This window comes from Bombus vosnesenskii, unplaced genomic scaffold, assembly GCF_011952255.1.
Source record: "Bombus vosnesenskii isolate JDL3184/JDL3185 unplaced genomic scaffold, Bvos_JDL3184-5_v1.1 scf7180000013265, whole genome shotgun sequence".
NCBI lineage: Eukaryota > Metazoa > Arthropoda > Insecta > Hymenoptera > Apidae > Bombus > Bombus vosnesenskii.
In genome coordinates this window covers 5,163,916-5,180,077 of record NW_022882925.1, presented here as the reverse complement: position 1 = coordinate 5,180,077, position 16,162 = coordinate 5,163,916, and the positions used below count along the sequence as shown (strand labels likewise).

Genomic DNA, 16,162 nt, shown 5'->3' with positions numbered 1-16,162 from the left:
GGACGCTTATTCTATTTATTAAAAGCTGAAGTTAAGCGGTCATCGAATCGGCGTTTGGATCATTTTTTACCGAATTTCTAGCGAAACTTTTTCTTTGATGTTTTACGATGTTAGCATCGGTAATTAGCGAGTGACATTGATGATTATTAGCCAGACTACGCGGCATGTTTCTCTTTTCACCGTTGTTCGTTCAGTGACCCTTTGTCAGGATCGATATTTGGGGTAGATAGGCGAGGTAAATTATAAACGGCGGACTCTTCTTCACGCTACCACCTGCACACAGCTGTGTGTAAGCTCTGGATCAATAATTCTATCTAATTTATTTTTCCGGCTGCGTCGCGGCGCGAATTTCCCGGCGAGAATATCAAACGCATCGCGATAGAATAATTTCAACTAACCGAATCATCCTCTAATCGCTAATAAAATATCCAATTCTCGAATAAAATAGAAATTTAGGATGCAAGTTACTTCCGTCCTTTCTTTCTTCTTAGTAACAAGTAATTAATCGACTATCAACTAGTTTTAATATTATTCATTATTTACAAAATTAAGTAATTAATAAATTCTTAATCAATTATTTGACCAACAAATCCTTCATAGAGAGACATTTTATTAAAGAAGGATAAAGGAACAATCTCCTTTCAATAAGCCCGATATTATCAATCACAATGACAATTGGTATCGCATTATGCAATCTATTCTTTCAATCCTAACACTTGTACCGTTGTCGCATTAAACACGAGGGTAGCGTTTTAATTGTTTCACGTATCGTGTCTCGATTATTCAACTTCTCACAATAGGTACCATAATAATTGCGTAAGATGAGTCGTAACAAGCAGCGTCGATAAGAAAAATCCATATCCACGGGCGGACCGACGTGCCAAGGTCAGTTCACGCAGATGACGTCCCCGCGACTGATTTATCCGAAACACGACGGAGGAAAGGAAAGCCGGGGATACGGCTGTAACTGGCCGAAGCGAGGAACGAGCAAATCAAAGCGAGACGAACGAGCAGAACAGCACGTGCACGTGTGCATTTCACGTGACACATACACACGCAGATTCCTAGGTACGTAGGTGTAGCACACATATACACATGCACGTATGTATCGAAACGAATCATACATAGAGATGCGTATATGTGTATATACAAGTATATATATACATATATATATGTATATGTATATGTATATATGTACACCATTGACCGGGATATCGTCTGTCTCGGGATGAATGAACCATTACGTCACGCACTTGTACTCTCCGATCCCCTTCCGCCTCTCTTTCCCTCTGTGTGCTTCTCCTCATCCGTCGATTCTGTCTCCGTCTCTCTTTTCCCCCGTCCTCTCGTGCTCGCATTATATTATGTGCAGCAGCAAGCATACCTTCCTCCTTCCTTCCATCGATTAGCGGCGGAATTCCAGCCGGGGAGGGAGAGACGATAGAGAGCTATAGTTTCGATGGAGGTCAACGTATCGCAGTGGCTCAGACACCCGGCAGACGTGTCTGCCGCTGTAAAACGCCGAGGGACGAAGGACGCGGGGATGAGAGTCGGAGTGGATCGCTTTCGTTGTACCACTGATACACTTTCGCGCTGTTACTCGCACATATCTTCGGGCGCAGGTGCATCGCCTCGCGTATCTCTTTCCGTTGGATAGCATCGGTCACGTTGCAACCCTTGCAACTGTGTCTTTGTGCTCCTGTACCGAGAATCTCGTCGAATTTGCTCCACTCCTTGAAGCGCACTAAACGTTCCTTCTAGGTACACTTATATCTATTGGCGAATCAGTATGCGGAATGAGTAGCACTCTGGAACATGATGATGTAGGATAGTTGATGTTCTAGGTATAAGGAAACTAGTAGACCAGTTATAGCTTAAGAAATTGTTATTTGTTTCTGGTCAAAAGTATTGTAACGCATTATCCATTACGATCAATGGTAGGTAACAAATAATAATTATTGTAACTAATATTTTATACGCGTATGGTTCATTAAAATTTCTCGAGACAAATCGTTAGCCTTCCAAGATAGGCTCGCGTGGCTCTCGCCCAGTCTCTTTTAAGTTGGGATATAGTTTTGCCTTGGGACCATCACTATTCACTCTTCCATGGAAATCAGGTTTCTTCTCCTTAGGTCCACTTCTTTGCAACCAAATATCTAACAAACTTTTAGGCGCATGGAGACTACCCTTGTGGAGTTGTTTCCCGAGTGACATTGATGTACTTGCCGGTGGCGACATCGGTGAATCGGTTGTTGCTCTTATTACGCTAGCTCGAGCAGTTACATCTTCTTTGCCAAATCTAAGAAATAATGTAAAAGGTTAATTGTCTTAGAATATTTTTTGAATGAAAAACAAAAGAAATGTTGCAAGAAATTATTCCTACCCATCTAATTCGCGCAACGCCTGATCCAATTCGACTTTATCTTTGTCGTCTTTGCTTCGCACTTCGAGGAGACAAGTTAGAACTTCAGAATGCGCAGCAGAATTATTCGAGTGGTGCTTTAAGAATGTTTCTAATTCTCCCCACAGCAGCCTGTAGTGTTCTTCCCTGCGTACACCACCTTTCCCACCACGGCCACCTCCTATACTTGGTAGTGGTAAGGTTTCGTGTTTTGCTTCTAATTGCAATAAACTGAAGATCACCTGTTTGCACTGTACAACCTCCTCTGCAGTAAGTTCTTCCTTTACCATTAAATCTGGCAATGGATCTATTAACTACAATTCACATGAATACTATTACATACTGAAGTTGCACTAGGATTTATCAACTAAATTTTATTTGAAATATGTACCTGTTTCAGATTGAACATAAGCGTACTAGAAATAGTAATTGGCCAATATTTCGTATGTCGTTCTAATCTAGATCTCATCTTTTCTGCTGGACCTTCGGTATTACAGTTTGTACTTCTTTTTAAAGGCACCAATACATTATTCCGCATCAATCTTCCAAAATCCTATCACAAATAATATATCATTTATAGAAAGATATCCTGGAGAAATGAAGATTTTTTTCAAAGGAAATGTTTAGAATGTATATATTTACAGTTATTCTATAATCAGTGACACGGCCACCACAGCCTTCGCTAATAGAAGGTGGATCTTCTAATACGCTTCTAGCAGTTGATAATGTATGTATAAAAATTTCTCCACCATGTGCAGCGAGTAAATGAGAAATAGTTTTTCCACCACTCTTCCTGGCCATTTCCAACATTACTGATCTACCATTCAGCAAAAAGTTGATCAAACAAGAGGAAGGTCTACTATTTACATCTACAGGTGTGATTCTATGCATGGCTGTGCAGTTTTGCATTTCTGCTGCACTGCACCCTCGTGGTGTGCACCACTTCAAAGTTACTGTTTCATATTCTGATCCTTCTTCGAATCTTCTAAATGTTTTAATTAAAGCAGAATCTTGTGGATTTCCTATAAAGATATTCGTGTAATGTTTTCATGCATATATCATATTGAATAATTTATATTTTACAGTTAATAGTTACAACCTTTTAAAATTGCTGAATGGGCAGCTGAAGAATGAAATATCTCGACGTCATAATTTGCAGAAGAACTAGCATTCTGTTCTTCTTTCATTGGTATACCGGTTACTGTTGTACTAGCTAAATCATAGTGAGATAAAATTAAGTGAGACAATTTTGAATGTAATGCGGGTGCCTTGATAGAATGTACTTCTACTGTTAACATAGGCGAAACCTAAAACAAAATTTTTTTTGAATAATTCTATTCATATACAATTGAAAATTTACATATGAATGGTGAAATAAATAAAATACCTCTCTTGGTCCCTGACTAGTAACTTGTGACTCAATATTATTAGGGAAGATGTTCAGTATAACTAAATGGCAATAATCTACTGGTATTAAACTGAAATACAAACACAGCAATCATGTTATAAAATTATACATATACACAATGCTATGTATTATTGATTTAGATACTAACTGATCTGAAGCTAAAGCAGATTTATTTTCTTGCGTTAACTCATTCAAAAATATATTTTCCAAGTTTTTCATGTTGCTATTATCTCGTGCACTAGTAATACATATCACTCTTCCTCTATTAACAAGCGTACTAGTATTCTCATTTAATGATGTTCTCTTGTCATGTTGAATTTCTGAGCATTCGTTAAGCGTTTCAATCGCTACTCTCAAACCATGTATAACTGAATAATCTTCTCCAGGTTTTGGCATCTTCGTTGGTATTCCTAGAATGGCTGTACCATTCATTATCTGTAATCATAACGATCATAATTAGACATATTACTTTTAAATACAAATACATTACACATTCAATATTACTTACATGATTTAAATTTTGTTGCGATGGACTCCATGAGTTCAATACATATGCTGCACGATCGGTTACAACAAATCTTATCTGTAAAGGATAAAAAATCAAAATATACAGATTTTACTTGACAATAATAATTAAATAAAATAATATACCAATTTTCCAGTTGGGAAGAGATCCCACACTATTCTACAATATTCAAGTGAAGCTTCTACACTGCTGGTCCATAGAGATTTACAAACAGGTGCCAAAGGAATTAAGTTTTGACCGCGACTCTTCAGAAAATCAAATTCTATTGGAGCTTCAGTAGATATACCAAAATATGGCGTGTGATCCAAAACAAAAATAGTTTTATGATTTGCCGGATACATTCTTCTACAACATTTTAATAAACTGCTTTTTTCACATACAACGCGTGACAGTTCGTTAGATACACATTTATAGAAAGGGGATAATGCCTCGAGAATATACCATATTATAGGTTAGAGTACAAAATATTCTAAAGATGTTAAAATTACATGTTTTTATTATCATAAGAACATAATAGAGTAATTACATAATATATATATATATATATATCTAAAAAACTTTATAATCATATTACAACACTATAATTATTTTTATTTATTTTATTTAAAAAGATATTGTTTTATAAATACAAATACAACATAATTGTTTTCGCAGAATACAAATTAATCGTGTACACTATTTAGAAAATAAAATATTATACAGTTGATGGGTTAAATGAATAGCTTTGGTAAATTGCTGTAGTATTATAACAAATTTTATTTGTAAAATTCGTCTTGTAATGTATTAACATTTAAAATTTCCCGGTGAAGCTCAATGCATTTCCGTTTTATTCTCTCTTCAATTACAATTCCATATATTTATGAAAAATTCAAATGCTACTTTTTTCAGACAGTTGACTTAGAATGTAAAATTATCTTATAATTTTTATAATAATATGGAATACTATATGAGAAAAAGTAAATCTTTTCTCCCCTTCTTTTCTCTTAACAGGAATTAAAACATACAACTTCCTTTCCAATTGGAAGTCTCCTAGTGGCATTGATAACGTGAGTGTATTGAAATCTTTTTCTTTATTTATAGCGTTTATTTTATGTGAAGTATAAAAAAATTGTTAGTTAAATAGTAAAAATTGTATAGGGATTAAATTTCATGTAAAAATTTATATTAATAACAAGTGGTTACAATAAATTTATATTATAACCCTGTGGGCTGATACACGTGGAGTATCATTCAAATAAATTTTTAATAATATTTACATTTTCTGGTGTTATAAATTTTCGTTTTTTGTTAAAATTTCTATATTCAAATAGTACATTAATTTAATATATTAATATATTAATTTAATATATTACACAAATAATTTATTTCACATTATGAAATAAGGTTATGTATAAATAGATAGTAGGAAAATAAATGAAGAACGTCATTAATAATTATTTGTTTAGATCAATTCAATAATGGTGTATATTAAATTAGGTTAACAATGTATATGTTTAGGTTACTCGTAATTCAACCACAACGTTAAGATGTCAGGAGGTTTAGACGTATTGTCTCTTAAAGAGGATGATGTTACTAAAATGTTAGCTGCATATACGCACCTAGGTGCTGAAAATGTGAACTTCCAAATGGAGCAATATGTGTACAAGAAGAAGAGCGATGGTATGTTTGTTTCATATGCAATACAATACTCTGATTGTTAATTAAAATGGTCAATATATTATTTTAAAATATAGGTATTAGCATTATTAATCTACGTCACACTTGGGAGAAATTGCTATTAGCAGCACGTGCCATTGTTGCTATTGAACATCCTAGTGAAGTGTTTGTCATCAGTTGCCGCCAAACCGGGCAAAGAGCTGTTCTGAAATTTGCGCAGCATACTGGAGCTACTCCTATTGCTGGACGTTTTACTCCTGGCGCTTTCACTAATCAAATTCAAGTTAGTTACTTAATGCTAACCTTACCCTGTCTGGTCAAATGACCGGTTTCAAAATTTAACTTAAAATTGTATATATTATTTATTTTATATTTATTATATTATTTTAAATGATGGACATTCATTTTCCATAATTTGTCTCTGTTGGTTTAATTTGGCTTAATCTTTTCTGATTTTATTTAAAGTATGAATATTGTGGTATTATCAAATTACGACATAATAATGTTATCAATTATTTTCAGTCTGCCTTCCGTGAACCACGTCTGTTGATCGTTACTGATCCATCTACCGATCATCAGCCGATTACCGAGGCCAGTTACGTGAATATCCCAGTAATTGCTTTCTGTAACACCGACTCACCTCTTCGTTTCGTCGATATTGCAATTCCCTGTAATACAAAGAGTCTCCATTGTGTCGGTCTTATGTGGTGGTTGTTGGCAAGAGAGGTACTGAGATTAAGAGGCTCTATTGCTCGTGAAACCAAGTGGGATGTTGTCGTCGATTTGTTCTTTTACAGAGATCCAGAGGAGGTTAATATTTATATGATTCTAATAACATTTACTTCGTTTTGTTTAATACTTGTATATAGTTTCTATCTATACTTATACTTGCTAAATGATGAAAAAATAATATTCAGAAATACAGTTGTTGACCTTATAGAATATGGCTTAATCTTTGCTGAATATATTTCTGGAGCTTATACGTATTTTAATGTAAATGACTAGTAAATAAATTGTCGAAATAATGTTTCTACAGGCTGAGAAGGAAGAACAAGCTGCCAAGGAAATTGCACCTGCTAAAGAGTTTGCAGGAACGGTTGAAGTTACAACTGCTGCTGAACCTGGGTGGGTCAATGAAGTTGACACTGGTACAGTAGCTCCTGAAAATTGGGCAGACGACGTAGCAACTCCAACCGCAGCAGCAATTCCGACTGCAGGAGCTGCACAAGCATTCCCAGCTAGTGGAGACTGGGCTGCTCAGGTAATAATGAAATTTTCTTATTTTTTGTAAAATAACAATATTAGAAATAAAGCAAAACATTGTTATTTATTATTTCCTACTAAGCAGGCTTCGGACGAATGGTCCACTACAACACCATCTGCCGCAGGACAAAGTTGGGGAGGTGCCACAACAGAGAAGTGGTAATATCATTCTCTTTGATAATTTTTTACACTGACAAACTTCGTACAGTGTATGAAGAAAAATAAATATATAAAAATTTCAACATATTTTTATTATTTACATCATAGACCGACAAAAATAGGGATTTAATTAAAATGATCCAATAATAAAGGTACATAAATTAATCTTTCCAATAACATATTTAATGAATTTATTACGAAACATTACCTTATACCAATGAATATAATTTTATTGTACATTAGTGCCTTTCCAGTCTACAAACAAGCCATTTGCTACCATTTATTATATAGGAAAGGAACTGAAACTTAATCCATTTATGGATAGATGGCAGCATAAGACGTGTCCGAAGACAGGAATTAAGTTTCATGTTTTGAAGGGTCTGTCAGCCAAACCGTGTGCTGCCATCTATTAGAAAGGAGAGGAACTGAAACTTTGACCATTTATGAATAGATGGCCGCGTGGGACTTGTCGGAAGACAAAAATTAAGCTTCTTGTCCTGAAAGGCGTGTCGGACAAACCATGTTCTGCCATCTATTCATGAACAGTCCAAATTTCTGTTCCTCTCTTTGGCAGTATGTGGGTTGTTCATAGAAAAGGAGAACATTACAGTGTAACAAAGATAGATATACATCTTGTGTTAGAAGAAGATGACTATATAGTGTGACGAGGATAGTATATCTACTGTAAGATAAGGACAGAGATAACGTGGAATAAGAACCGTACAATCGACTATGATATGGTATCCTTATAATTTGGTTTATATGTTTCATTTTGTAATTTACTTATAGAATTAATAATGCAGGTCTTGTAATATTCTTATAAACTCTATTTAATTCGTATATAAACTTTAAATTTTATCTTCATTCTAAATTACAATGTGGATGGTGTATATTATGGATATATATATATATGTCGGAGATGAAGGGAAAACCGGAGCCTTCCCTTTGCAATTTTGAGAAAAGTCCTCTAATGCTTTAGCTTAGATTTTATCATAGCTGTAATTAAGCAATTGTTATCATTCGATCTGATTGTAATTGTTCGAGATTTGTGATAGCGAAATTGGGTTTGAGGTGACAACTGGTCGCCGAACGTAACCACAGTCACGGGATAAACGTTTTGCATGACGAAGGTGTGGATCGGTTGTATAGTTCTCCCTAGAAATGTGGTTGTGGAGGTATACGGCTTCAAGAACGGGCTTGGCCACATAGAATTGTACTTTGGGGATGTCGATATAATGGGACACACATTGTATTAAGAATCAAACTCCAGACAGAAACTGCCTAGCAACGGCGATTGGAACCTTCTCGATACTTCCAGCGAGCATATAACAAACAAATGCAGTCGTACAGCAAGAAAGATTTTCATCAGATCATCATTCGTGTGATCGCCTTGGAAAGTGATACATTGAGCAGTTTACCGAGCGTCTCAGCAATCGTATTTTATGTCTAAAATTATTCTACGCATAGTAAAGAGTTATCCCGTTGACCGTGGATTCGTTTGAACCCAAGAACATTGTTAATAGCGTTTATTAAACTCATTATTCGTTAAACTTATTATTCGTAAAACATATTATTCGTTAATCGTATTATTCGTTAAACTTATTATTCGTTAATCTGATCATTAGTTAAACTTATTGTTTGTTAATCTTACTATTCATTAAACTCAATATTCATAATATTTTGTAAAATCTTGTATATACGCGTAAATATAATTCTGTTTTGTAAAACGATGGCTAATTCAAACGAAGAATCGTTACGCGCCTTAAATTCTAATGTTAACCCGACATATATATATATATATATATATATTGTACACATACACTATATATATATATATATATATATAAATATAAATAAAAATATAAATATTTAAATATATAAATATATATAAATATATAAATATAAAGAATAATAATCTATTTTTACATAGATATACATATACACTATATATATATATATATATATATAGTGTATGTGTACAATATCTATGTAAAAATAGATTATTTACATTTTTTCTTTTCCTTTACGTAGAAGAAACCTTTGTAATTAAAAGACTTTTCTTTCTAGCTTTCTTTCTAGCTCTTTCTTTCTTTCTAGCTATTTGTGCGAAATAGAAATTAAATTATGTGAAAAAGAAAATTACAGAAGTGCCAACACCACACGGAGTTCCCAAGCGGTCAACCATCTAAGTACTATCCGTGTCCAACGCTGCTTTCGTGCTCGGACGAGAACGAGTGATTTCAACGCGGTTTGGGTGTTGACACATACAGTAGAGGATGTAGACTCTTTTACTTTGTTCTTTGCCTTGGATGAAAAGTTGTTGCTCATTATTAAGATGATAGTTAATTTCTTTCCTCTAATCTTCTTTAATCTTCTTCAATATTTAATTAGACACCGACCAAATTCTTTGCCGTACAAACATCTTTAAAAACAAATAACATATATTATTTTATGAATTTCATTCAAAAGAACGTTTAACTGAGATTAGGAGTAATGTACTTTTGACAAAAACAAAATCTACAGTTCAAATGACACCTTAAACAACGTTAAACAATTCTAACTAAAACTAAATGTTCGCCGATACTAGCGCCATCTGCTTATCAACATAAAAAATATTCGTAGCGTTCAGTATCAGTGGGACCAGTACCAAGAGATGTGTATCTTCTCCGGATAGGTTTGGATTTCGAGATTTATTATGTCTAGTCAACAAACATAAAAGTAACATAAAATCTCTTTTCTAATCCGATTTCTAACATGTACGTTTAATAATTATTCTTTTCCTCGTAGCTTCGACGTGATTACGCGTGTTTTACGTGTACAAGTGGGCGTATTAACCGACGCGACGTATCGCGGAAAAGTATAATATCCGCGCAAAAGAAGGAATGTAGCGTTTTGGGTCAATATATCGTTTGTTGAACGACAGCAAATTTGCTTCGACGTATGTCAAATAAAATGTTAAGATTTTTGTCACGACGTAGGGCTCGTAGTGTCAGCGGACAGACTACGTCGTCCCAAATAAAAAATCAACGATTGCTCAGCAATAAGAATGTTGTTCAATGTAGGGTCGTTTTGCTTGATGGCACGGATCTACCAATAGAATTGTCAGTGAGTAGAATAATCTATTAAAAATCAATGGTAATTATTGAAAATATTTCTTATCTAATAAATAATACTTGCTATTCAATTTTTATGCCAATGTTTGGTTAATGTAAATAGGAAGGAGCGATGGAATTGATTGATAACATACTGAATATTAAACCTGTTTCTTTGTAAGAAATTTGATTGATTATGTTCTTCTCCTATAATCTTCATTTGTATTTTTTAGTTCTATTTTCTATCTCCTTAATTTTTATATATCTGTGTTGCACTTAATATTTTCCTTGATTCTATCAAATTGTTTCTTTCTATAAATACCACCCATGTCTGTCCTACATATTATTATCCTCTTTTATATTCTTGGTACACAGATTTTTATATTTTTGTGAATTATTTTTGTGTTACAGAAAAAAGCATTAGCTAGCGACTTATATGAACAAGTGTTTTATAGTTTAGATTTAATAGAGAAAGATTATTTTGGATTGCAATATACCGATAGCAATAATGTTCAGCATTGGCTCGATCCCACTAAGCCAATAAAGAAACAAGTAAAAAGTATGTTTGTTTTTTCTATGCATTAAACAAATTTCCTTTTGTTCATTGAAATTAATGCATCACTTTTCCTTCTGTTTCCAAAATTCGTTGTTTTATTATTAACAAATGATATTTTATGTAGTTGGACCACCATATACTTTACGGCTCAAGGTAAAGTTTTATTCATCAGAACCTAATACATTGCGCGAAGAATTAACAAGATACCAGTTTTTCTTGCAATTAAAGCAAGATGTTTTGGAAGGAAAACTTCATTGTCCTCATCAAGTTGCTGTGCAATTGGCTGCTTTATCTCTTCAATGTAAGTATCTAAAAAAGAATGAATAAGTTAAGAAATAATGTGAATTGTAATTATATTTGATATAAATTTATTTGTACTTTTAGCTGAACTTGGTGATTACGATCCTGCTATACATAGTGCAGCAACAGTATCAGAATTTAGATTTGTACCAGGCCAAACAGAGCAAATGGAGCTTGAAATACTTGAAGAATACGCCAAGTGTTCTGGTCTTAGTCCAGCACAAGCTGAATCAGCTTATCTCAGTAAAGCTAAATGGTTAGATATGTATGGTGTAGATATGCATACCGTTCTCGGTAAAGATGCATGTGAATACTCTTTGGGATTAACGCCAACGGGAATCTTGGTCTTCGAAGGCACACAAAAAATAGGCTTGTTCTTTTGGCCCAAGATTGGTCGGCTAGACTTTAAAAAGAAGAAACTAACATTAGTTGTGGTGGAAGAGGATGATGAAGGGAGAGGAGAACAAGAACATACGTTTGTGTTCAGACTTGTCAATGAAAAGGCTTGCAAACATTTATGGAAGTGCGCTGTAGAGCATCATGCTTTCTTTCGATTACGTGCACCCGTTAAAGGTGCTAGTGGACGCCAAAATTTCTTTCGTATGGGTTCACGTTTTCGTTACAGCGGTAAAACCGAATTTCAAACCACTCAGCTGAATAGAGCACGCAGAACAGTACAATTTGAAAGACGACCAAGTCAAAGATACGCGCGTCGTCAAAGCCATGTTTTAAGGGAACGTCAACGTCAGCAAGTGGAACAACCGCAACCACCAGCTCCAGTAGTTAACAGTAAGTATAAAAAAGTATCTTCTTTTTGCCAGAAAAGATATAAAGTTGCTGTATAATGAGTTTTCTAATCTTGATAAGTATTTTTCTTTATAGACGAAGAAGAGTCTTTGCAACGTCAGCCGAGTCAATGTAGTACAAAATCGTCAGACTCCAGCGTACATGCTACGTCTTCACCTTTGGTAGATTCTTTACTGAAATCACTGGCCAAGGATCAGCAGCCTTTAGAGCCTAGAAATCAAACAGCAGTTGCTAAGACTGAAAAAGAAACAGAGCCTGTGAAAACGAGTTTAATCATCGAAAATATGACTAATCAAACATCGTTAGTGCCAAATAATCAAGTTGGTGGTACCTCTTCACTGCCCCCACGTACGCCTATTCCGCCAGAATCATTAAAGTGCAATATACTGAAAGCAAAGTCTCTAGAGCAAGGAAAAAATTCAAATTTGGTTTCCATCACGTCTATGGATGCATCTCCAGTTATTACTAAGAACAATCAGCATTCTGATGCAGCAACAATTGTATCGGTGGTAAGAAAACTAAAATTCTTTAATATTGTTGATATTATTCATTATGCAACATATTGACATAAATACGGGTAATTTATACAGTAGAAAGTTGTTCTGTTTTTTTTAGAATGCTATTGATTAATTGAATTACCTTACATTTTTTAAATAAATGCATTCAGAAAAATAGTATTTGGTATTTGAATTAGTACAATTGTAGCAATTAAACGCAGACATTACAAACAAAAGTTTATAATAGACTTGAAAAATTTGTATATACGCGAATATTCTTTCATTTTATGGACTCAAACATGTCTTGAATTTTTCTTTTTTATATCTTGTTTCATCTTTTTCCAATATTTGTTTTATCGTTTTGTGCTTCTAAGCTTTAGATGTGATTCGTTTGCTTTTTTGCGTTACCTCTTATTTAGGGTGGAGATAAATTGACACTGTCAGTAAGTGGTGCTATGATGACAAATCCATCAGCGGATGACAACGTTACAGTAACGCATTTTTCTCTAGACAGTTGGGGACAAATTGAACAAAAAACAACACAATTGAATCCTAAAGTTTCAAATCAATCTCAAAATCCGTTCAATCCCTTCACTAGCGATAATAACAACGAAGTTACTACTGTCTCTGAAAATACCGAGGACGATACAAAAACGGAAGAGGAAAAGAAAGCGAATACAAACCCGTTTATAGATTCGAATCCGTTTTTGGGTTTGCTTAATCCTTTTAAAGAAATACAGCCCACGGTTGAAAAGAAAACTGAAGTGGAAACAGAGAAAAACGGAGCGAGAGTCGTGAAAACTGAAGAAATACAAACAACTACTACGACTCTTACTCACAAGGTGTGGCTCATTTTTTAAATGTTTGTCAGTTAATTATTGTAACACACGTAGTCCTTGTATTCGTCTAAAAATGCTTTAGCTTGTGCAAATTGTATGCAAATATGTGCTTGTTTTTTTTACCTTTTTTTAAACATCTGTAAAATATTAATAAATCGTAAAAATTTTATATCGAAATTACAATGCATCTGAATATTTAATATTCTGCATATTTTTCTTCTGTTCTAGGATGATAATTCGGCTGTTTCCGATATCAGTCCTTGGCTAGTAGCCGATCCATCACAAACAACGACGGCAGATCAAACTCCAATTAAACATACAGTAATTACGAGGAAGACTGTAATCACAACGCAACTTTGAAGTATTAAGTAATCAACGAAATATATAAAAACAGATTACAATTCTAAAAACAAAAAGAAAACTATTTATCAAATTTGGTCTTCCTTATAATATGTACTGACTTGCTTAAAGTGCCTATAGGAGTACAATGTTGCCTAAGTAGGAAAAGAAGTAATACAATAAAATGAAAGAATAATTTGACATATTATATCAGTGGGACCAGTCAGCATTTATATTTTTTGCAAATTACGAATAATTTGCATTTATGTAAGTATTTAATTTTATATAATTTTAATTCATATAAGTACTTAATTTGAAAAATTGTATTAATTTTTACAATTTCAAGAAATATGAATTGTATAAATATAATTCCTAATTAAAAATTTTTTTTTACTTGACGTATTTTTTATACGAGATTGATGTTTTAAGTTTGTGCTTCGAGTAATATACCATTTGACAACTGCATTAGTACTCTTTAATGCAAGAGAAATCATGCATAGAAATCAGATTTACAGTACAGATTTAAGTACAGTACCTATGTCATAAAAAAGTTAATATTTTTTCCATATTTTTATATCTGCTTTTTATCAATAATTGTTTTACTTTAATACATTATCAATTCAGTTCTGTCATGCAAATTATTTATGTGTGTTCTATATTTATTGTTGTATAACATAGTCAATTTTTACAAAGAGTTAAGTGTCCTTATATCTTATTATACAATAAGAACACACACGTACATTAAAAAGAGGTAATATATGGAGCTCCTACTAAAAATTAAATTTATTGAATTGACTTATTTCTCGTCTAATTGTATATTTATATATAATTGAAAATATTTTATTACTTAGAATTTATAAATGAAATCTGAGTGCCCAGGTGATAGTCTACTAGAAGTATTTCAATACTGGTTAGATATTTTCCATTTGCCATAGTGCCTTTGATAACAATAATAAAGGAAGATATCTTTATTAAAATTTATGCTCATTCCTATCAATTTATTTTTATTTACTATAAAACGTTTTATTGTTGAAAATACCTTTATTCACGAACATATGTACATTGTTATAGATATAATTATTTCATAAGAGGTGATCTTTTTTTATCGATTTACTTTTACAAAAAATTACGAGAAAACAATAATACAGTTCATTTTTCATAGAAAAGATTTATAATTTATATCTATGTATCGATATCTACGATACCTTACTTTTTACCATATTATGTTGTACCGCCAAAATGTTTTCTCTTCCTCTCATAGTTTTTATTGTTTTTGTAATTGTAATATTTGTAACTAACATATCAGTATTTTATAAAAAATTGCTTCTTTTAAATATGTAATGCAATAAACTAAACAAATTTATGATTTTTGAAAGAGCAAGTAGCGTACAAATTTTTCTAGAGTGAAAAGAACAATCTATGACTAGATTAATGGTAAATATTATTTCATACATTGAGATCTGATAGTTTATTGTATTACGAAAGTTGTTATGCATAATGCATTTAAAAGGCAGCTATGAAACATTATGTTTATCAGAACATAAGTTATGAAAAATAGGACACGTTTTGAATTACGCAAAAGGCTGTTAAAGTACTTATTATATTCCATATATGAGCATTTATGAAAGTAGAATAAGGCGCTGTTCGATGTTCTATGTATTTAAATATACTATATTTAATAGTAATAAGCAAAGTACATATAATACTATTATTTGAAAATCTAATATATATATTACTTGTGTTTACAATGCTATTATTAACCAATAACCCTAATGTATTCCGTCCTAAAGTATTATATATATATACATATACATACACTGTTATATACATATGTATAATTTTTTGCTTTGTAATAAAAAAGTATTATTAAAAAGTTGTGTTGTAAATTCCTTAAAGATGTATTTATTCATTTTCTATGTATTTTATAAATTAGGCATTGAAACATTATTAAACAGAATGTTAAAATAATAGTATCCTCTTCGTAACTTTGCAAGATGAAGTTTACAATAAAAATTCATTAAGATTGTGACAACCTACGTAACGTCTAGTAGAACTTCACAAAAATATTTTCAGTAAAATTTTAAGTACTGAAATAATAAAACTTACGGTGTTAAATATTGTCCCTGATATACATATACATATACATATGATACAGTACCAATAGTCTTTTAGAAATTAGAGAATGATAATCATCAATTTTTTGTTACCTAGTTTCAAAGATCTACTCTATAATTTTATGTTTAAATGCGCGATAATGAAAGCAATGTGAAAACATAGATATTTGCTATCATGAAATATCTTGTTAATTTTATGACATCC

The 16,162-nt window shown here is 32.7% G+C and overlaps 3 protein-coding genes and 1 pseudogene across 4 annotated transcripts; 2 read left to right on the top strand and 2 right to left on the bottom strand.

Annotated features, from left to right (window-relative positions):
• Positions 1-1,867: 1,867 nt before the first annotated feature.
• LOC117243133 (integrator complex subunit 13) lies at positions 1,868-4,800 on the bottom strand. Its single transcript, XM_033510368.1, has 9 exons — positions 4,461-4,800; positions 4,318-4,392; positions 3,958-4,244; positions 3,789-3,879; positions 3,501-3,708; positions 3,044-3,423; positions 2,793-2,954; positions 2,384-2,715; positions 1,868-2,299 (listed from the first exon to the last, which is right to left on the bottom strand). Exons 1-9 carry the CDS (start codon positions 4,674-4,676, stop codon positions 2,014-2,016), a joined length of 2,037 nt encoding a protein of 678 aa, XP_033366259.1. The 5' UTR covers positions 4,677-4,800; the 3' UTR covers positions 1,868-2,013.
• Positions 4,801-5,269: 469 nt separating this feature from the next.
• On the top strand, positions 5,270-7,496 carry LOC117243134 (40S ribosomal protein SA). The gene is made up of 6 exons (XM_033510370.1): positions 5,270-5,381; positions 5,833-5,994; positions 6,069-6,274; positions 6,514-6,801; positions 7,028-7,252; positions 7,340-7,496. The coding sequence occupies exons 2-6, from the start codon at positions 5,862-5,864 to the stop codon at positions 7,415-7,417; spliced, it is 930 nt and encodes a 309-aa protein (XP_033366261.1). The 5' UTR covers positions 5,270-5,381; positions 5,833-5,861; the 3' UTR covers positions 7,418-7,496.
• Positions 7,497-9,561: 2,065 nt separating this feature from the next.
• Positions 9,562-9,675, bottom strand: LOC117243458 (annotated as a pseudogene).
• A 346-nt stretch (positions 9,676-10,021) lies between these two features.
• LOC117243116 (band 4.1-like protein 4) lies at positions 10,022-14,041 on the top strand. Of its 2 annotated transcripts, XM_033510325.1 has the most exons (8): positions 10,022-10,131; positions 10,201-10,518; positions 10,917-11,064; positions 11,186-11,362; positions 11,446-12,150; positions 12,244-12,677; positions 13,085-13,507; positions 13,733-14,041. In XM_033510325.1, exons 2-8 carry the CDS (start codon positions 10,354-10,356, stop codon positions 13,862-13,864), a joined length of 2,184 nt encoding a protein of 727 aa, XP_033366216.1. In that variant the 5' UTR covers positions 10,022-10,131; positions 10,201-10,353; the 3' UTR covers positions 13,865-14,041. The 2 variants fall into 2 exon arrangements, with proteins under 2 accessions (XP_033366216.1, XP_033366217.1); XM_033510326.1 differs by lacking the exon at positions 10,022-10,131 and having other exon boundaries at positions 10,378-10,548.
• The last annotated feature ends 2,121 nt before the right edge of the window (positions 14,042-16,162 follow it).